A 22,954-nucleotide genomic window follows, 5' to 3' on the forward strand; every position below is an offset into this window, starting at 1 on the left:
AAGAAAACAATAAAACTCACATACTCCCAATCAATCAAACTAAAACTGAAAAGAACCCATTAATTAAAAGTTCAAATCAAAACCAACATGTCTTTCTCATGAATATGAAGAGTTCTGGGGTGTATAAATGTATTAGGGTTAAGTATTAAGTTAGATGACATTTTTTGTTTTTTACACAATAATAAAACTTAAGAATTTAATTATTTAAGTATTGGGTATAAAAAAAATGTGTGAGGTTTAAATAGAAAAATTAAAAAAAAAGATTATAATAAAATACATATTAAAAGACTATGAGTAGATCTCTCGAAGACTCTATATTTTTTTATTTCTTTTATGTGAGTGAACCGCTCAAAAACTGTCCTAAAGTGTTGATCCAAAAAGGGGCATTACGACAATTATCTATTATCTGCATTATTGGACTCTCACCTCACCTCCATCCCAAATTGCCGATATCATCTCTCTCTCTCTCTCTCTCTCTCTCTCTCTAGCTATCTCCATGGCTGCAACAGGTCCAACGTTCAATATCCACTACTCTTCACAAGTTCCCCATGATCAGCCAGCCAAACTGATGACCAGCATCAAAAAGCTTGCAGAATCACCAGGCATCACCTTCATCCCTCCCACTTATACCTGCACAAACAATCCCCATGATGACCTGGCAGCTTTGATAGATACAGAGTCAACGATCCCCACCGTTGACTTTTCTCTCCTCACATCTGGCACTCCCCAACAGCGCTCCCAAGCCATCCATGACCTTGGCAAAGCCTGCCAGGACTGGGGCTTCTTCTTGGTACTATTTTAATTACAGATGGGAATTAAATTGTTGAATTAAATTTTAATTTCTTTTTTTCCATATGTCAATGACATAGGTGATCAATCATGGTGTGCCAGAGAGTCTGATGAAGGCGATCTTGGAAGGGGTACAAGGGTTTTTTGATCTGACGGAGGAGGAGAAGCACGAGTTTGAGGGGAAGCATGTACTGGATCCAATCAGGTGTGGGACCAGCTTCAATGCCTCGGTGGACAAGGTGATGTTTTGGAGGGATTTTCTCAAGGTTTTTGTATATCCTGAGTTCCACTTCCCCACTAAACCTGCTGGCTTCAGGTACAATGTTTTGTTTTTTTTTTTCATACAAGTAATATTTAAAGAGAGGAGAATCGAATCTAGAATATTGGAATTTATTTTTATGAGTTAAATCAGGGGCAAAAATTACTTGCTTTACCTTATAATTAAAGGGGATATTTTTGTTCACCACTTTAACTCAAGGTGTATATTTATCATTCTTCTCAATACTTAATACGAGTCTATAAGCATAACCATGATTACATAAATCAGAGTAAAAAGTTAATTATAGTTAGAGCTATAAACACGTGTCAAATATCAAGAAGGGTGGTAAGCATACATCTTGAATTAAAATGGTGAACAAAAATATATCGATCCTATAATTGAATGGATTCTAAACCCTTGAAAAATCATAAATTTGTTAGGACAAGTTTCGTAACATGTTTTCGTTTTTATTTTATTTTAATTTTTAATTAAAGACAGAGAAGATATAGGAAAGATACTGCATGCTAGGCTGAACACATGATGTGTGAGAAGCAATAATCCAAAACAAAGTCGAAAAACCACTTCCAAAACCTCTGAAGGAGTGCGATTAAGTACCACCATTTAAAACAAAAATTCTAGCAGCCATCCTCGTAGGCAAATAAGCTTGAATTATCCCCGGTCGATGTACTACGAACATAATTATACACTTCTGATATGTTTACTTACCTAAAATAGATATGAGAAGAAATATTATGATTCATGACTTCCCCTACATATACGAACATATATAAAACCAAAAAAGTATGTTAACTTCACATTAAATATTTAAAAGAAAGTACCTGTGATGATGAATTTAGTGAAACGGGTTTACCTTTTGTTTGCTTTAGTGAGCTTGCATTAGAGTACTGCAAAAGAACGCGACAAGTGACAAGAGAACTCCTGAAAGGAATATCAGAGAGCTTGGGATTGGAAGCCAGCGACTTAGAGAAGTTCTTGAATGTTGAGTCAGGCTTGCAGATCTTCATTGCAAACCTTTATCCTCCATGTCCACAGCCAGAGCTTGCCTTGGGAATGCCACCTCATTCTGATCATGGCCTCTTGACCCTCCTTATACAAAATGGCATTAATGGCCTTCAAGTGCAACACAAGGGTAAATGGGTCAATGTCAATGCCATGCCCAACTCCTTTCTTGTTAACACTGGTGATCACCTGGAGGTAAAGTTTCTCTCACAAATTCTTCATTTCTTTGACTAAACATTTGTTGCATTTGTTGTTCCAAATTTAGGGACTTAGATGACAATATAAGGTTAAACGGGGTTTGGGACAATCACAATTTGCATATGGCGAGATTTGAATGAAAAAAAGGAAATGAATGAGTCGTAATTGTTTCAAATGTACTGGATCTAGTTACTTCAAATACATTCAATCTAATGTAACTAGTTTTTGTAGAAAATTAAGAAAAACACAACATAATTATATTTCAAATTTTTTAAATGTGGGTAAATAGCACTCCGATAATCTCCACGTGCACTCCAAATTGAAAATGTTAGAATTTTTATGGTACTAACAAGTCATTTTGGTCATTTTAGTAAGTAAAATGGTACTAGCAAGTCGTTTGAGAACACTTCACAATGTCATCTCATGATCTAAATTGTTTCGTTTTTTAAGTAACCTAATTAACCTCCACAATTACAGCTCACTCTTTTTCCTACATATTTTAGATTTTTAGCAATGGGAAGTACAGGAGCAATATTCATCGAGCAGTGCTGACCAACAAAGCTACAAGAATATCCCTTGCCACTCCAACTGGTCCATCTCTTGAAACAGTAGCTACGCCTGCACCCGAGCTCATAAACAATGAAAACCGAAAGCCAGCATATATTGGGATGAAGTATAAAGATTACTTGGAGCTTCAACAAAGCAGCATGCTTGATGGCAAATCCATCTTGGATCGTGTACGGGTTTCAAACTCTGAATAAATCGGTGGCTGCTCTGTCTGGTGCTTCTACAATTATTGTGCTTAATTAATTAGTACAATGCTCTAATAAACCAAAGTTGTAATATCACCAGAACAAGTTTGTCAAATGTAAGCAATATCCAAACTTGTATGATTATAAACATTTTAGAAAATGCTCCTTATCCCTCAAGTTTGTATAATGGGGTATAATGGTAACTAGATCGACATTAATTGCTGTAGGAGTGGAGCTCATAAGGTGAAATGCAAGAATTGATGGAAACAACTTAATGAATAGTGTGGTTGGGACTTTCATTACTGTGGACTACATGTGTCGATATGTTCGCTTATAAGAGCATCCACAGTTAAGAAGTGTATTATCAGAAGTGTAAAGTAATTTTTACATTTCTTTTACATCTCTGGGGATGTAAATAATTTTTTTATTTATGTTAATTTTTTTGTGTGTTTTTTTTAATGTATTAACATTTTTCAATTAAATATATGTGTATTAGGTATATTTTATTTTTTTCAAATAAATGGACCTAAAAAAATTTAAAGGGTGATTTTATTTTAACCCCGTAATTTGCTCTTTTGACCCCGTACTAATTTTAAACATAAATAACATATTTTACCCTTGTATGTAATTACCGTTAAGGGCAAAAAATATTTAAAATAAAAATTAAATTTGCTCATTACACTCCACATACGTTCCTGCAACCCTAGTCATACTTTTTTCTCAAATCATCATGTTCTTAGAACCCTAACAAGGTTTATACGCTTATATTGGTGAAAACATACCTAATATTTATTCACGAAGGGTGAGATTGAAGTTAGTGAGGCTTCGAATGAGGTATGAGTTTATTTTTTGGCGTTTTTCAAGTTTAGGGTTGCATGGTGGTAGCTGGTACGTGCAACACACTAGTACTGAACGTAATAGGAAAATTCGGTGGCATGCCACTGAAACATTGAACTTATTTCGGTTGTGTTTGACCAGCCGTTAACTTAAGATGTAGTGGAGGTCCACCATAATGTGGAAAGGGGTTCAATGTCGTATGACCGAATTTTACCTATTATTCAGTGGCGAGAACCGAAATATATTTGTTTTTTCAGTAATTTGTTGTCGACCACAAATTTAATGCGAACTATTTTGACTGAAGGAACAAAACCAAGGTGACGCCGCTATTGAAGACAACAATGTTGGAATAGAATGTATGATGGACTATAGTGATCAATTCACAACTTACGAGGTACTCATTTTGAGTATCTTTTTTTTTTTTTTTTTTTTGGGTTTGAAATCCTTTTTTGTTTTTTTAAAATGGCATTAAAGTTTCAAATTTGAACTTAATAACATGAGTTTAATGTGTATATATTCAAAGGTAGAGATGCATTAATTAGATGAGCTCGTGTACAAGGAAAGATGAATAATATCGTAATTGTAATTAGAAGGTCTGATTCTGGAGGGGAAGGCAAGAGGAGATCTCGAGTAATACCTTTGTGAGGAAGGAACGTAAATATGAGCTTACAAGATCTAGTGAGACAAATGGTGTAAGAACAGATGCAAATGGTGATAGAAAAAGTGTTGAAGGTTACTTGTACTAAAAAGAAATGGGGATGCCCATTCTTGTTAAAATATGTCAATATTGATGATATGGATGATTGGAAGTTGGAGGTTGTTGTGTCGGATACAGTACATTTTGCTCATAGCTGATTTTATAACAATCTTAAGGCTCGTTTGGTCTATATTAGACTACTGGATAGGAGTAAATAATTTAATTTTGACTGTTTTGGGCTTTAATGACTTCGATTAACTTGTATTTTTAACGATTTAATTTAATACATTAACTATTTAAAAAAGGTTTTGCTTGGAATATTTTTCATCTTCTTATAAGCTCTCTTTTCCAACTTCTTCTCAAACACACCTCTCTCTCTCTCTCTCTTAATTATCTTGGAAAAAAAAAAAAAGAACTCTCTCTCTCTCTCTCTTTGCTCTCTCTCTCTCTCTCTCTCTCTCTCTCTCTCTCTCTCTCTCTCTCTCTCTCTCTCTCTCTCTCTCTCTCTCTCTAGAAGCTATTTGGTGACTGTTTGTGGAAAACACAAATTAATAATTTGTGTGTGGTGGTTTTTTTGTTTGAATTTCGGATACCCAAGTTTGCAGCTTTGCTTAGTGTTGAAATTTGTTCTTGCCCATTTATGTTGTTTCGATTCAAAGCTCAGCCATACAAGTTTGGTTCTCAATCCTATTTTAATTTTTTAATTGGTGGGTCAATATAATTGGCTCTCGATTCAAAGCTCAGTCAGATTCCAAATTTTTTTATATATTAATTTTTTGGTCAAAATCTCATATTCTAAATTTTGACTTGGGGGGTTTTGCATCAATGATGTGGTGGCCCAGTGAGGAAGACAATGAAGGAAGCAGATATAGGGAAGAGAGAATTGGGAAAGAGGTTTCTTGTTTTAGTATTAGGCAGCCGTTAGATTTCTGTCGGATCTCTCCGTTAATTGCATACGTGGCATTCTGGGTTCCACATTATTTAGTTTTTTAAATTTAAATTGATTAAAATATGAATAAAATAATTTTTTTAAAAGTTAAAAAGAGAAAGAAAAAAAAAGATTGGGACCCACCGACTCAAAACCAGCACTCCCTTCCTCTCCCCCACCCCAGGTTTCTTTCTCCCCCATTACCACCACCTGCACCACCTCTCCCTCACAGCCTACACCGTCCACCCTCCCCACAGCCCCGACTTCCACCAAGCCACCTCTCCCATCACCGCAGCTCCCTCGCATCCCCCACCCTCCCCATAGCAAGCCACCCCTCCCATCACCACAACTCTCTCCCTCTCTCTCACAATTTCGAGCCCACCATTATTACCTCACCCAAAAAACCAGAAAAACAAAGGCACACTTTGAATTCCAATTCCAATCCGACCAAACCCCAAAACCTACACACACAAAAAATTGTATTTTCAGGTTCTGAGACTTTAGAAAAAATGTCGGAGATGGCAAACAATTTCAGGTAAACAAAATTAACTCTTACCTCCTCTGTTATGATCCCAGTAGGAGCCAACTACCCACCATTCCATTCCAGTACAAAAATAAGAAGAACAAATCAAAGCATTAATTACTGTTCTTAGCCGTTCTCCCTCTCTCTGTTTCTTTGTTGCCTCCACCATCCAAAGTTGCCTTCCCAGGACAGATTCCAGCGACTGCCATCTGCATCCACATGGATCTGCAGCCACACCCAACCCACCGAATCCACATTTCAAATTGACAACTACGAGAGATCGTGAGTGCAAGGTTCAAATTTGAAGTGGGTTTAGAGGTTATAATCTGAAGATTGGTGATGGGTGTGTAGAGAAGATTTGAAGGGAGAAGGAGGGAGAGAAGGCACTGGGCGGAGATTGATGTGGTAAGGCTTGAATCTGGAGCAGGTTTTGAGGCTGCGATCTAAAAACACAGATCGGGAGGAGAAAGAGAGAGAGAGGAGGTGGAGATGGGTAGAGAGAGAAAGGAAGTGGATGATGGAGGGATATGAGGTGGAGGTGGAGAAAGAGAAAGAGGAACTGGGCTGATTTAGATGGTGGAGGGGTATAGGAAGTGGTGGTGATGGTTGAGAAACAGTGAGGGAGAAAATAGGTGGCTGTGGTGATGTCAGAGAGAGAGAGAGAGAGAGATTTATTTATTTTATGGTTTTTAATATTTTATTTATATTTTAATTAATTTAAAATTAATAAATATTGAAAAATGTGGGACCCACAGTGCCACGTAGGCAACTAACGGAGAGATCTAACAGAAACCCTAACGGAGGAACCACATTGTAACAAATTTAAAAGACTGAGGTATGTGATTGTTAAAATTGAAAAGATATGGACTAACATGCATTAAGGATGTAACTACAGGGTACTAAATTGTAAGTAACCCTTTTTTTCTCCCTTTTTTTCTCATAGTTTATATAGCTGGTTGAACTCCAAAACATTGAGCTATAATAATAATACCACGTAAATTAGTTTGAAGGTTTTTTTTTCAAACCCTAGCAGTAATTGCCCAAATATTATAGATATTACGTTGCAAAAACGGGTAGAAAGGTTTATGAGATTTTATTGCTATTCTAATGTTTTAAATTTAATTTTGAAGTAGCCAATAGTAATAAAATCCTTAGCTAGTTGGCTCATAGATACAATAGGGGAGCATTTTTTCTTACTACCTTAACCTAATGTGTACCCTCACCACCCATCTTAACAATTGACACCTCTCCTTGAAACTAACTATAGTTAACACTTTATTTTTAAGGGATCTTCACTAATATACCCAAAATAGGAGCTGAAATTATAAAAAAAAACCCCACATAGAAAACACTTCATAAACACACCCAAAATCCATTTATTAAATAACAAATTAGTGTTGAAGTTCCAATAAATTACAGCACTGCCACTATCAAGCCCAACAGAAAAAAAACTCAAAAAACACCCAAAACAAACCCAGCCCAAATTTATAAACAAGCCCAAACATTGTACCATCTCGTATTCCATAACTTTCGGCCCAAAAAAACATTATAGAATTACACTGTTAATACTATGCCGTAGAACTGTCATAGAATTACACTGTTAATACTATGCCGTAGAACTGTCTTGCTATTAAACTGTTATGACATTATTATTTGCTGAATTATTATTTGCTGAATTATTATTTAAACAACATTATTGTTCAGGGGCGCTTTTTACCTACACAATAGGACAGTATTGTACAAACATAACATTAAAAAAAAATAAAAAATAACGAAAACCAAGGGTCTGTCCCCACAACCCTTCATTCTCCATCAAACCTCCGCAAATCATATCATAAAAGTACATTGTTAATACCATGTCATGAAAGTACATTGTTAATATCATGTCATAAAAGTGCATTGTTAATACCATGCTATATTGTTAATACAATTTCATAGAAAAACATTCTTAATACAATTTCATAGAAAAACATTGTAAATACTATTTCATACAAAAAATCCAAAAAACCCTAACAAGAGATTCGATATCCTTTGCTGCCACCTCCAATTGTCCATAGTTTCACCAGATACAATTGCAAAGGCACAAGGAAATACCTTTATAAGAAGAAAAAAAAAGTACACTGTTAATACTATGTCACAGAAGTACATTGTTAATACTATGTCATAGAACTATTTTCCTAGGAAAAATCACATTTTTGCATATCATAAAATCACATTGTCCATAGTTTTACCAGAAGCAATCGCAAAGGCCCTCTACAAGAAGAAAAAAAAAAGTACACTGTTAATACTGTGTCATAGAACTACCTTCCTAGTGAAAATCACATTATGCATATCATAAACTTTAAGTGCACAACTATATGAGCAAAAAATAGCGCATGCTTTGTTACTGAAAAATCTGTTAATACTATGTCATGGAAGTACACTGTTAATACTATGTCATAGAAATCAACTCAATTGCAGGGTATGAACAGTTTAACAACTATTCATACCACTTACTGGAAGCTAACAACTATATTTCATTTGCATAATAGTTACGATAAAAATGTACAACTACAAAAACCCCATGTTCATAAACCAACAACCTTGAAAAACATAACGGAAAACACAACCTTTTGAACAAACCTAGGAACCCAGAGCAAAAACCCCATGTTCGTAAAGTAGCAACCTTGAAATACAACTGAAATTGAAAGAACAAGTGATGTAGGTGAACTGGTTTGGCAACAAGTTGCTGCCAAAATTGCCATGACAGAAACAAACAGTATGAGTTGCAGCAGCCAATGCCTTGATTTTCTTTTCATTTTTTGCCACTGGTAAAAAATATTAAATGTCTTCTTCCTTGCTAACTAATGGCAACAAACTTTATACTGACCAAACCCCTTTGCAGTTTCCATGGATATGGTTACTAATTAAGATTAGTAAATTTGATGTGACACAAAAGCAAATGGATATTGCTGGCTAGAAAACCGAGCACAGTGAGAGACAAACAAAATTTGAAAAGAGAATTTTGCATTCCATTATCAGAACAGAAACCATTCAATCAATACTCCAATTTTGCATTCCATTATTTGAAGAAAAAAAAAGGAAAAAAAAGAAGAAGATTGGAGACTGAGAAAGAGAAAACAATTGTTATCAACTGCAAAGAATCTTGAGCATAAAATAAAAATGCTCAGAAAGTGGTCCAATTTTCTGTACAAGCTATCGCTTTCTCTGTCTCCCTATGATATTCTTAAGCCTAAAAGAATTTAAGAAAAAAGTTTACTTTGCACCTCAATTGCACAAGCCAACAGCTACTGTTAAATTTGCTTCCTCTCATATTGTCTCGCTTGAAGTTCTCATATTAACATTATTTCAAAAAACAGATGCTACTAGCATTCCAACAACCCCGAATACCAAGCATACCGTCAAAGTCAAATGATAACTTATCTCTAAAAATTCCCAAAAGTCCCTACAATACCTATACCAACATATTCATACTAACAAGGGGAGTAAATTTTGGTCTTGGACCTCGGCCAAAAAGTAGCCGGAGCAATTCGGAACACTGCCAAAGCCGTCGGTCAAACTAGGGTGTATTGATTAATTTCCAAAACTCCAAAATCTATCCTAACCACATACATAAACAGCTAGAGTACGAAAAGTAGATGAAGTTTCATACCTCGATCGACGGAAACAACAGCCGGAGTCGCCGAAAACGACGTCGGAAAACTCGAAATCCACAGACCTTTCTGAGCTTTTAGCGGCGTCGTGAGCGGCTGATGTGGCTGGGCTTTAGCCCAGACTTGATCGTCGGCCCTAGCCGATCCTTTTCCGACCGCTCTCACTGCTGGCCGTGGCCGGAGCACCAAGATCGCTGGCCTGGTTTCCGCCAATTGAGAGAGACGAGAGAGAGAGCGTCCAAAATTTTTCAAAAAAACTAATTTAATACTGAATGGGTAATAAAGGTATTTCATTTAAGTAATTAAACTAAAAAATGTAACAGCTGTCATTTTTGGGTATTTTTTGGGTGTGTTTATATACATTGAATAGTATAGGGTATATTTATAGTTTCATATCTAGGAATGGGTATTTAACTAATTTTGTATATTTTTAATTCTTTTAAATTATTTCAAATCAAAAAATAAAGTAATAATTATAATAAAATAACATTTAAAACAAAAAAAACAAAAACCCTCTCTCTCTCTCTCTCTCCCCTTTCCTGACCAGCCCACCTTAAGCCTTATTCTCTATCACTACAGCTCACCCCTCAGCAACCCTAGCCACCATGCCCCTCTAGCAACCCCTCCCCCACCTCGTTCCCCCTCTCCACCATTGCTTAGAGATCCACAAGAGGCTTCATCCTCCAATCCGTCATCAAAGCCTGGTCCGTACTTAACAAACCCAACCCTCTCTGCGAGTTGCGAAAATACATGTTGTCAAATTTGGCCGGGCTCATGATGTCGTTGAAGGTCGGCACTGCGCAGAGCTTCTTCGACCACTGCGAGAAATTGGGATTGGCTGGGTCAATGTCGGAGGACTTGCTGAAATTGAAGATATGGTTGCTGAACTCCATAAATTGTTGTTTCCCTCTTTTCGGCCGAGACAACTGACAGAATGAACTTTTGATCCTTCTTCTTTTGAGTGCAGGGCGTGCCACCACCAAGCCCCGAATTTGGGTTTGAATGGAATGTGAGTAGATGGATATGTTGCGTCCGAGATCTAACTTTAATCAAACGATTGTTCGGCCGAGCAAGGAACCTCATCACGGCCTAGGTTCTTTCACTACCTCAGGGTCAAGGCTTTATGTGAGCGACCAAATGATGTGGAGTGGGTGGAGATGAAGATTAAAGGTGAAACGTAATGAAACGAAGAACAAGTGCATAAATTAAAGGTGCTTAAACTTAAATATAATTTAAAGACAAATGTGTAAAGTAAAATGCGAAAAATAAATAACGTAAAGACGAGAATTAAAGTGCGACAAAATAAATAAAAGCGATAAGTAAAGCAAGAACGAAATGAAAGCGATAAGAAAGATAAAGTAAAATGAACTTGAAATTAAACTTAATTGAAGTGCGATAACAATGAAGAGTAAAGCAATTGAAATAAACTTGAATTTAAATGACAAGAAAATATAAATTGAATGAAAATTTAAACTTATACTAAGAAAAGGAAGAACTCGCTACACTAAGTACATGAAAAGTAAAATCGTAAGTCTAGTAAAAGAAAAATGCGAGACGAAAAATAGGTTTGTTTGTCTGATGTTGTGTCTGATGTCTTCATCGAGATTCATCCATTCCAAGCCCGGCCGTAATTTTCCAGATATGTCCAGCCGCACCATCACTCAACACGCCCAGCCGAGATCTCCAACACCCCAGCCCGCGAACTTCTCCAATCCTGGCTGATATTTCCTGCTCCATTCAAACTGCCAGGCCGCACCTTGTATGGCCCAGCTTTTTCCGGCTATGCCCAGCCATTTTGTAAGCTCAGCTCTGCTAACGAACCCTGGCCGCTATATCTGCCATTGAGAAGCCCAGCCGACTCTTTTAGCCACGCCCCGCCGAATCTTCAACTCCAACCTAGCCGTGCCCTTTCAATTCCTAGCTCGGCCACTATTCTTCTCGTGCCTAGTCAATTCTCGTGCACGGGTGGATTTTGACCACCCCCTAACAGTTGTTATCAAAATACAAATTGTCTACAACCATTTTGAAGATTCAACAAATAAATTACAAACATAAAAGAAATTGACATTTTGAAGATTCAGCATTTCGTGGTAGAGCAGATGTTCCAAATTGACAGCGGAATTCCTCTTCTTTATATTGGCAACAACTTGAAGCCTATCGCCCCCAAAATAAAACATTAATTTAAAAAAACAAACGATCTATTCGAAATACAACTAAGTTGTGAAATGAGAGAACCCCTTTTCAACTGGGCCTGTTGTTTTTGGTGTTACGGTGGCAGTGGCAGTGGCTATGACCGTCGACGAGGTGGTAGAGCTGGTAGGGAAGGGGAAGAGAGAAGGGCAAAGAGTTTGTGTTTTTGTTTTTTAATGTTATTTTACTTTATTTTTTTAATTTGAAATACTTTAAAAGAATTAAAAACAAAGAGTTAACTATAGTTATTTTCAAGGGCAGGTGTCAAGTGTTAAGATAGATGGTGAGGGTACACATTGAGTTAAGGTGGTGAGCAAAAATACTCCCGATACAATAGTTTTGGAACCAACCTCAATTTATTGAGAATTAGAAAAAAATAAATTTCATTACTTATTATTATTTTTAAATGAATTTTCTAGATTTAACCCAAGGGTCACACTTGTTTCTAATTGCCATATTTATTTTTCCAATAAAGTTGTTAATAGTTGCCGTTAACATGAAAACCTTAATTTATAAAATTTGTAACACCTGTCCCAACTAATTATTTTATTTTGCGAAGTTACATTTTTGCCCTTAAAGTAAGGTATTTTTGGTCAATTTTTGTTCAGAATTAGTTTTGGGAGTTAAAGTTAGACTATTGCGTAGAGCTCGCTCTCACAAGTTCATAGACACGTAGTGGGCTCAAATCGGAGTTTTAACGAGAAAGTTGTGATTTACGGAAGTGCAGTGAGACAATCGTAATTTTGGAGAAGTCAAAATTTAAAAACACAAGATCAGACCATCCCACGCCTACCTCTTTTAGTTCCCAAGTTTTGTCAGTTTTATAATTCCCACAGATGAAAGTCTTGACCAGCTCATGTTCTCTCCATTCCCTAAAGTCTTATCTCCTAAACTCATCATAGCTTCCAAACCCGTCAGTTCTGTTGCACGCTTCAAAGCCCCTCTCTCCTAAACTCAAAATGAAATATCTTCTTTTTCAAACTTGTTCATCTGTTTGTCTGATAGACCATATCAAAAATTGAGCCCAATCGAAGCGGTGTAGCTACCTCAAATGCAATTTGAGTGCAAGTTCATCACAGCCTGGTACTCTGTGTAAGGCTCGGGTTTGGCCTTGCATGTCTATTTTTCACTGCTCTTTTGGTGAAGTAGTCTTCATCACATTTGTTCCTTCGTTTGAGTGCTATAACATAACCAAAATGGAAGGCAATTGGAGATGTCTATCTACCAGAAAGCCTGTTCAAGGTGAGACTAGTCTTCTCTTACTTCTTGTCTGCTGGTTCCACGTGTCTAAGTGTCACCTTTTCATCCTTGTCTTATCGGTTGATGTAGGCTCGAATTCTACCTTGCATATTGATTTTTCTTACTCAGATGAGAAAGGTTCCTTGAAGAAAGTTGTTGAGCATTCTGTAGTCTACCAGATATCCAAAATTAATAGTCATCCAGCAAGTTTAGCCTTGTGGGAAGTGGTACAAACTGAAATAAGCTTCTTTGTTTCCAAGTGCTGTTTTTGTGGTTCTTCTCCTTGGAAGGTGAATTGAGGATTTTAGACCAATTCAGAAGAGTGAGGTAAATATTTAAGATGTTTGATTTATGGGAATCTATTTTAGAGGTTAAATTCTTGAGGTTTTGTGGATTGTTGAATTGTTCCAAAGTTAAGTAAAATTATGAACCTATAGGAATGTATGGATCAAACCCGTGGTCCGCTTTGTGGTGGCCCGATGAGTTCTAAAATACTCCGCACGTCTTCTCGAGCACGATGGTATGCTCGAATTAGCTTTTGGTTACTGTTTGACTATCGAACGGATATTGTGCTTATTATGCAATATCCAGGTTTGATAGGTTCAGATCGTTCGATTGGTTCCATTTCAATTACATTATTCCATGTACCTCTAAGATCATGTAGGAACTTGTTGATTGAAAATCGGAGTCCTAGATACTCAGAATTAATGACCTTAGGGTTAGGCAAACCGATCGCCGTCTGAACGTGCGATTGACTTAGATCCGACCGCTCGATCAAGACCAAATCATTGGGACATGTTAGACCTTGTCGGACCCTTAGGAACTTATTTAAAAGTCATGCATACACATTGAGTCTTAGGAATTAGGATTTTGAGTTAAAGTTCGTGGTTGGGTACTTTTATTGATTAAGTCCTCGTGTTCTTTCAAATAGGTACTCAGGCTCCACGTACTCCACAACAGGGACCCTCTCATGGTCGGATAGCTCTGGACTTGCTGTGAGTGGACATTGTTTTAAATGAGCATTATTTTTCAACTATGGAATTTCATGAATAAATGTGATATGGGATTTCTAGGGATTATTATTATTATTATTATTATTATTATTATTATTATTTTAAAGTATATGGATTTGGGTTTCGGATTGTGGTAATTTTGGATTTCGTGACTTTAGAATATATTATGGATTTTGGTTTTTGGGGTATTTGTTCATGTGGTTTTTTGATTATCAATACCTTTGAGATTTTCGGAATTGGTATATATATTGATGGGCTATGGTTTTGGAATTTTAATATGGTGTATTGGGTTTTATTATCTTTGTCTTATGGGATTTTCGAAGGTTGTAAACTTAATCTTTAGTTGCTATACTTACTCGTTTTGAGTTTGGGTAGAAGTCGTGAAGCCCATGTAAACATTCTTAACTATTATGCATGTTGGAAGTTGGGTGTGTTATAGTGCTTGTTTGCAGGTACTGTATATTAGGAATTGTTTCAATTACATGGGAGATTCTGTCAAAATTTCGGCAAAAGTCAAAGTCTTTATCAGTTTACATTAGGGCTAAAGAATGTTTTAGGAAAGTGGGTCCGTCATCAATTAGATGCTGGACAAGAAGCAGGGTTCATCACGGAATCCGAGGAAGGAGTATTACATTTGTGTGTGTGTTAATATTGTTAAGTTTGGCAAGAGTATTTTTTGAACTTGCAAATAAGAAATGTTATGATTTGATTATATTGTCTTATTGCAATTTTGAAATCAAGAGCTTTGTGTTAGTTTTGTTTTATTAATTGGAAAAAAACTGTAGATTAATTTAAATTCCTTCGATATGATTTAATCTTCAATTTGTATTCATATTTGCCATTAAATCATGTTGTTAACGATTCTATGCTGGAATGATTAGGAAAATCAATAATTCTCTTACCCACTTCCACTAAGTTTTACAATCTATCTATTCTTGAATCTACCTTAACCTTTTTCTCTCCCCTGTGAGAGCCTCTGCTCTCTTCCATGAGAGATCTCTACCCCCCAGGGTGGTTTGTTTCCACCCCATTGAATGCTTATAAATCCCAAATCTTATGAGTAAACTGTAAGGATTTTGTTTCAACATAGCATTAACTCTTAATCAAGACTGGTGTGATTTTGATTCTGCAAGATTGACTTGTCTATGTCTGGGAGACATGCCATGACAAAGGGAGCTAAATCCCTTAGGTCTGTACTCTAATGGTGTAATCTATATTGTTATCTTTATGATTAATTAAGTTGCTCCTATTTGAATCTCTGCATTCATTTATGCCCCCGCCCCCGGCCACAACAAAATTTATTGCCATCCATTAATAAAACCTTCACCAACCAAAGGATGAGCTTGTATGAATGGACCCCAGCGAATGACCACCTTTCTCGTACCCTCAAAAATCTAGAACTCTCTGCTCTGATTATCCTCCTAGTTTTTCTACTGACCCTGGGTTGCAGCCAAGTTTTCAAAACCTTTATGCATCTGAAAAATTTTCAGTATTACACTTTCAGAAAGTTTGAAACCTTATCAGACCCATATCAAGAACCATTCCCAGTAAACAGCCCTTCTCCAAAAATTTCCTTCACAACCCTAACTCAAAAGGATTTGTACTTGATGGCTAAGCCAAACCATGAAGATCTGGTCCTACGTTTGAGGAGGCACTGGGGATAGACAACTTGGAAGATGGGCAACTCGTCGGTGTACTTATGGCGGACAAACTGCGCAACAAAGGGGCTATCAAAAGCATTCTCACCAGAGCATGGCGTGAGTATGGTGAAGCAAAAATTTGCTGGGTGCAAGACAACATTTTTTCCATTATTGTTAAGGATGAACTGATGGCAGACAAGCTAGTGAACAACGGGCCCTGGCAAGTTATGAAAAAATGTTTCTCGATGAGAAGGTGGCCTTCGACACTTGCTATAAAAGAGATCCAGGTGAAACATGTAGCTTTCTAGGTTCAAGTTCGTGGCATCCTGCAAAATCTGTGTCACCAAGAAAACATGGTAATGACTGGCGACAGAATTGGAGAGATCATTAAGTATAAGAATCCAAACCAAACTCGAGGTTTCTTTCGATTTCGGGTCTGGATCGACACAACTAACACTCTCCCGACAAGATTCTGGCTTCGGCTGGCAAATGGGTCGGAAACCTGGGTAGAATTTTAGTTTGAATGCCTAGGAGATTTCTATTATAAATGCGGAAGGATCGGCCATTGTATGAAAGAATGTTCTTATGAGGCACCGGTGGAGAGTAGTGCAAAGTATGGAGACTGGACCTAGGCAATTATCATAAAAGAGATCACGAATGAAAACCAAAGAATATAATCACAGGGGAGCGATGAAGGGCGACGATGGTTAGAACAATCATACAAAGGAGATGAGAGGAGGCGCGTGAGGGAGAAAGTAAGGCCTAGGATTGAGCAAATCAAATCTGTCAAGATGGCAGTAGAAAGTTTGGAGAACAACATATGGTGTGGAGTGTTCAACATTCTCTAAACCTGACATTTCCATCCTTGAGCCAACTGCTGCTGATGGGGACATATCAAAACGTTTCAGAATCCATGTCGGTCTATGGTGAGAAGGAAGATTTGGACCACGAGCTAGCATTTGCAGTTATGAGACCAGCAAATAGAGCTGGCCTACTCCTTTTGAAAAAATAATTGAGCTTGCTATGGCCTAAATGACGTTTGGAAATGCTATCATAACCAATTGGACCAGGCATAGACCTAGCTCAAGGGGTGAAATGATGGATCTTGGTCCATATGGGTAGCCCTTTCAGGGTGAGCCAATATTTTGCAATTCGTTTAGTTTTCCTCCAAATCAACATGTTGGCCAGTCCTCTTCTGCACTTAGTCATTCTGCTGGTAGGTCAGGTCAGGTCAGAAGCGCGAAGCCCAATAACTAAAATCAAGGAGTATCAATCCCATAGAAAGAAGTTTTGTAGCCTCACATTGGAAAACTCATTTTGTACTAAAATAAAGGGAACCGAAGATGGGAAGTGGTAGCCAAGGGCAGTAAGAAAAAGAGCTAACATAAGAGGAAGAGAAGGACATCAACGTGGAATCTCTGTAGGAAGTCACGATTCAACAAACTTCTGACTGTAGACATCTGGAGAATGGTCTCAACGGTGGAAGGGAGGACTCCTCCCAATGTGGTAACGGCTGGCCTAAAATAGCTGCACGGTCAACATGAGTCATATCCTTTGGAACTGTCAGGGTCTTAGGTCAGACATGACAGTTCGGGTCCTTAGGGGACTTATCAAGAAACACAAACCCTCTATCATTTTCCTCATTGAGACAAAGATGAGAGATGAATGAATAAATAGTGTAAGAAGGAGGATGAAACTTACGAATAGCTTCAGTGTTTTACTTGAAGGCAGCATGAGGTATGAGCTTATGGTGGGATGACAGTGTTACGGTAACTGTTTTGAGAGCATGTCCAAATGTAATTGATACTATGATTGTTGCGAGCCATTTGAATCAATCTTACAGCGCTACTTGGGTCTATGATACCCCTATGAGAAGATAAGGCAGATTTCTGGCGTTGGCTTGAGGACACTTTGCAGTCTTATACTGTTCCTTGGTTTTGCAGCTGTGATTGGAATGAAATTCTACGGAACCATGAAAAGAAAGGAGGATTGGCGTTGTCTCCGTCGAGACCTAGATATCTACACGACTTCATGAACAAAGCAAATTTGATGGATTTAGGTTTTTGCAGCCCAAGATTTACATGGGATGCAGTACAGAGAAACAATGAGGTTATCCAGGATAGGCTAGATCTTGGATTAGTAAATGATGTGTGGAATGCCCAATGGCCTAATTCAAGCATCCTTCATGGCACCATCATTGTGTTTGACCATTGCCCTTTAATTTTGGATCAATCACCTTGCATCTCAAAACGTATGAGGCTTTTTAAATTTGAGGCTGCTTAGGTAAGAGACCAAAATTTCCGGTTGATTGTGGAGAGATGCTGGAATGAAGAGGCTGTAAGAAGTAACCTACACAAATAGGCCACCAAAATCAGGAGGTGTAAGACTAAACTTAGAGAATGGAGCTGTTTAAGCCAACGAAATAGCAAAGAGCAACTTGAGTCTTTGAATAATGAGCTGAGTACACTCAGGAGGAGTGGAATGAGAATAGGGAAAAGGCAAGCCAAGTGAAAAAAATAGATAAATAAGTTGAGTATGACGGAAGAACAATATTGGCAGCAGAGGTCCAGGTTAAAGTGGCTAGTGGCAGGTGATGCTACAGCTATTTCTTCCACCAAACCATAATCCAGAGGAGAAGGCAAAATAAGATTACCATAAGATTACCATAATCCAAGATTGTCATGAACATTGGGTCAACGATAGTGCGAAGAACGATTGAAGCTTATTTTAAAACTATTTTCTCCTCAAATGTCTCTCATGATTAGGGTAATGCTCGTGTGGAAGGTGTGGTAACTCCCCAAATGAATGATGATCTCCTTCAGCCAATTACCCTAGATGATGCAAAGGCTGCAGCTTTCAAATTGGGGTCTTTGAAGGCACCTGGTCCAGATGGATTCTAAGGAACTTTCTACCAAAACTACTGGAGCATAATACATGAGGAGATAGTGGGAACGGCAGAGAATTTTCTTGCTGGCATTGTTTCTCCTTCTAGCATAAATGACAAATATTGTTCTTATTTCTAAAGTCTATGATCCTGAAAGTGTTTCACAATTCTGGCAAATTAGTTTGTGAAACTTTTCCTACAAAATTTTGTCCAAAATTTTGGCAAATCGACTCAACCCAGTTCTCCCTTGTATCATCACCCAAACCAAAATGCTTTTGTTTTGGATAGACAAATCCAAGATAACATTCTTGTGGTGCATGAGGTATTTCACTACCTTAAACTTCAAAAATCTACAAAAAATTTTGAGATGGCTATGAAGTTAGATATGAATAAAGCCTATGACATAGTAGAATGGGATTTCTTGGAGGCTGTCATGCAAAAGATGGGTTTCGATGATCATTGGGTAAACCTAGTGATGGGGTGTGTTAAATTTTTTGACTTTGGGAGTTATGATTAACGGCAAGCCAGGAAGACGTTTTTATCCATCCAGAGGAATCCACCAAGGAGATCAGATATCTCCGTACCTCTTTCTGTTTGTTAGCGAGGTGCTATCACTTATGATTTCAAAAGCAATTAATTCTAATGTCTTGCAGGGCATAAAGCTTGGCTCGGGTGGACCTATTGTCTCGCATCTTCTATTTGGGGATGACACACTTGTTTTCCTGAAAGCAACAAAACCAAACTGTGATCAATTGGTCCAACTTCTCAACGTATTTTGTGAAGCTTTTGCATAGCAGATAAATTACTCCAAGTCTTGTCTTTTCTTTACTCCAAATACCGCAAATTGCATGAGAATGGAAATTGAGGATACTTTGAATATTAGGGGGATTGATGATCCTCGGAAGTATCTTGGGCTCCCTACACTTTGGGGCAGGGCCAAGAAGGATTCTTTGGCCTATATTAAAGACATAATCAATAAAAAGGTGCAAAACTGGAAGCAAGTGTTACTCTCTTAGGCCGGAAAAGAAATTCTTTTGAAAGCTGTGGCCCAAGCCATCCCCGCCTATCCTATGAATATATTTTGGTTTCCTAACTCCTTGTGTAATGAGCTCAATTATATTATGGCAAATTTCTAGTGGGGTCAGGCTGGGAATCAAAGGAAAACACATTGGATCAATTGGGAAAGCATGTGTCAGCCTAAGCTTGATGAAGGGCTTGGCTTTTGAAATTTCCAGGACTTTAACCTGGCTCTCCTTGGAACCGAATGCGTTGTGGGCAAAAGTCATTAAGGGTAGGTACTTTCTTGATTCAAATTTTTTTGAGGCTCGGAGAGGTTGTAACGCCTCTTGGGCCTGGTCAAGTCTTCTTGAGGCTCGAGATATAATTATTACTGGAACTCATTGGAAAATTAACAATGGAGCAAGGGCGAGAATTTGGATTGATCGATGGGTCCCATCTCTGCCCAACCTACACCCACACTTTGTTCCATCATCAAATGAGGTTTGGAATATGATAGTAGATGAGGTAATTGACCATGATACTAGGGCTTGAAATTTTGAGTCCATCGAGGGTTTGCTTAGTGATTCGAAGAAGCAATCTATCAGGTTAGTTCCTGTTGGGTCAAGATTTGCAGGGGATAGACTAATTTTGCCTTTGGAGAAGTCTGGGATGTACTCTGTCAAGTATAGATATCACTAGATCCACCATTTGGCTGCCCCGAGGACAATCAACCTGGCTTCTACCTTGTCTCAAGTACCTCTTGAAATATGGAGTCTCATATGGGGAATAAAATGCCCCCCAAAAATTGAAAATTTTCTGTGGCGTGCTCTAAGAAGGGGTTTGGCTACAAATGAGAATCTTTATAGAAGAAGGGTGAGATCTTCGCCCTTATGTGCTTAACACCATCAATCTGAGGAATCTGTCAAGCATATTCTTCTCCTTTGTCCATAGGTTAGTCCTGTCTGGTTTGGAGGTGTTTTGAGTATGAGAATTTGCAAAAGTGAAATCACTACGATGTGCGAGTGGCTTCTTAATGTGGTGATCCATGCAAGCCTTAATAAAATTGATGTGGCCCGTGTGGCTACGTCTATTGCTTTTACTTGTTGGATTATTTGGAAATTTCGTTGTAAAGCAATCATTGAAGGAAGACCTCATCACCAGTGGGGACGCACGTTGGGACAAGAGTGTCAGACGACCCCTTGGAAGGCTGGAAAGTTGGCAAGGGACTCTATGAAAGCCCCATTGGACAGCTACTGGAAGCCCCCTTATATGCACACCAAGTGCTCGACGAAAGTCCCAGGTCATTGGTGAGCTCTGCTGCACTGCGCATCCTTTTTTTTTTATAAAAAAAATGAGCCTTGCCAAACGACGTCGTTTGGTCCAAGGCTTAGTCAAAAATTTTTTAAATTGACCTAGCCTCAAAACAACGTTGTTTTGGGCCAGGCTTTTTTATAAAATAAAAAACAAAACACAGCATCACTTCGACTCTGCCTCCGAACCCTTCATTCCCAATTTCACAGCTCATCTTCCCACCCTCTCAAACCCTAACCTCTCCCAACCTCCTAACCTTTGACGACATCCATCAACTCTTTGCCTGTGGCCCAGTGCCGATCACCACCATCTTCTGCCGCCGTCCGCTGCCCTTTTTTCAACTACAACTAAGCATGGAAAAATTTATATTAATAATTATAGTGATAATATATATATTGTTGATATTGATATTTTTGTTATGTAATGAAATTTATGGATATGAATCATATTGATTGATTGGTTTATGCTTGAAATTTATGGATATGAATCATATTGATATTTTTTTTAATGCAATTAAATTTATGGATATGAATTATAGTGATAATCATATTTATGTAGATTGATTGAGTTTATGCTTGATTGATAATATGAATTGATTGAGTATATTGAATATTGATTGCTATTTGATATGATAATTTGGTATATTGAATATTGATTGATATGGGTTTAGGGAGTATATTGAATATTGAGAGTGGGTTATTGAAATTTTCATATTCATATGATAATTTGGATAAAAATTAATGATTGATTGAATTAATTGATTTGTAGATTTATGGAACGATTCTTTAAAAGAAAATTATCTACGGATAGTTCTTCTCTGTCTAATCCGGGTAGTTCAAATGCAAGACCAATTGAAGTAGATGAGATCTTAGCTAATCTTCAAGCAGACCCTGGACTAAGAACTCGAATGGCGGATTATAGTCCTAATATTCGGGATGAGATCCGAAGAGCATATCTACAAAAGGGACCTTGTCAACCTAGAAGTTATAAATTCCCACAAACTAATCAATCAGGAATTAATAGACGCTTCATTGCTCATTGGTTTGATGATCATGATTGGTTGGAATATAGTATTGCTAAAGATGCTGCGTTTTGTCTTCATTGTTATCTCTTCAAATCTAATTTTGATCAAGTGGGTGGTGATGCATTCACTGGGGTAGGCTTCAATAATTGGAAGAAGGCGAAAGAAAGATTTAACCTTCATGTTGGACCGGTTGGTAGTGTTCACAACCAAGCTAGAGAAGTTGCTTACAATTTGATGCATCAAACTACACACATTGAAACAATTGTGATCAAGCAAACAAGCCAAGCTCGCACGGCTTATCGCACTTGCTTGAATGCATCACTTAAGTGCACTAGGTATTTGTTGCGGCAAGGGCTTTCTTTTCGTGGTCATGATGAAAGTGCACAATCAAGTAATAAAGGGAATTATTTAGAGCTCTTGCAATTTCTTGCGGATCATGATGAAAAAGTTAAGGCCGTTGTGTTGGAAAATGCTCCGGAAAATTTAAAGTTAATAGCTCCTTCAATTCAAAAAGATCTTGTCAATTCTTGTGCTAAAGAAACCATTGATCTTATCTTGAGTGATGTAAAAGATAGATATTTTTCAATAATGGTGGATGAAGCACGTGATGTTTCAATAAAGGAGCAAATGGCGATGGTGTTGCGTTATGTGAATGACAAAGGACAAATAATTGAAAGGTTTGTGGGGGTTCAACATGTAACCGACACTACTTCAAGTGCACTAAAGGAAGCAATTGATGAATTCTTTTCTTCCGTCGAATTTGAGCTTTTCCAAGCTACGAGGACAAGGTTATGATGGAGCTAGCAATATGAGAGGTGAGTTCAATGGCCTTAAGACAAAGATTTTGAGAGAACAACCTTGTGCATTTTATGTTCATTGCTTTGCTCATCAACTTCAACTAGCTCTTGTTGCGGTAGCAAAGAAAAACATTGATGTCAACTCTTTTTTCACAACGGCTAATAGTTTGGTTAATGTTGTTGGAGCATCTTGTAAGCGTC

General features: G+C 37.7%; 2 protein-coding genes across 2 annotated transcripts; both read left to right on the forward strand.

Moving 5' to 3' along the window:
* Positions 1–288: 288 nt before the first annotated feature.
* LOC117637471 (protein DMR6-LIKE OXYGENASE 2-like) lies at positions 289–3,317 on the forward strand. The gene is made up of 4 exons (XM_034372367.1): positions 289–790; positions 870–1,105; positions 1,936–2,263; positions 2,770–3,317. The coding sequence occupies exons 1-4, from the start codon at positions 497–499 to the stop codon at positions 3,025–3,027; spliced, it is 1,116 nt and encodes a 371-aa protein (XP_034228258.1). The 5' UTR covers positions 289–496; the 3' UTR covers positions 3,028–3,317.
* Positions 3,318–21,704: 18,387 nt separating this feature from the next.
* Positions 21,705–22,751, forward strand: LOC117638376 (zinc finger MYM-type protein 1-like). Its single transcript, XM_034373507.1, has one exon. It carries the CDS (start codon positions 21,705–21,707, stop codon positions 22,749–22,751), a length of 1,047 nt encoding a protein of 348 aa, XP_034229398.1.
* The last annotated feature ends 203 nt before the right edge of the window (positions 22,752–22,954 follow it).

The sequence above is a fragment of the Prunus dulcis genome, chromosome 8 (assembly GCF_902201215.1).
Source record: "Prunus dulcis chromosome 8, ALMONDv2, whole genome shotgun sequence".
Taxonomy (NCBI): Eukaryota; Viridiplantae; Streptophyta; class Magnoliopsida; order Rosales; family Rosaceae; genus Prunus; species Prunus dulcis.

Excerpts from the sequence above, each read along its gene's own strand:
- LOC117638376 (XM_034373507.1), top strand. The coding sequence starts at position 21,705 with ATGGAACGATTCTTTAAAAGAAAATTATCTACGGATAGTTCTTCTCTG.
- LOC117637471 (XM_034372367.1), top strand. The coding sequence starts at position 497 with ATGGCTGCAACAGGTCCAACGTTCAATATCCACTACTCTTCACAAGTT. Across the intron at positions 1,106-1,935 it reads ACTAAACCTGCTGGCTTCAG|TGAGCTTGCATTAGAGTACT; the intron begins GTACAATGTTTT and ends TGTTTGCTTTAG. Across the intron at positions 2,264-2,769 it reads ACACTGGTGATCACCTGGAG|ATTTTTAGCAATGGGAAGTA; the intron begins GTAAAGTTTCTC and ends TACATATTTTAG.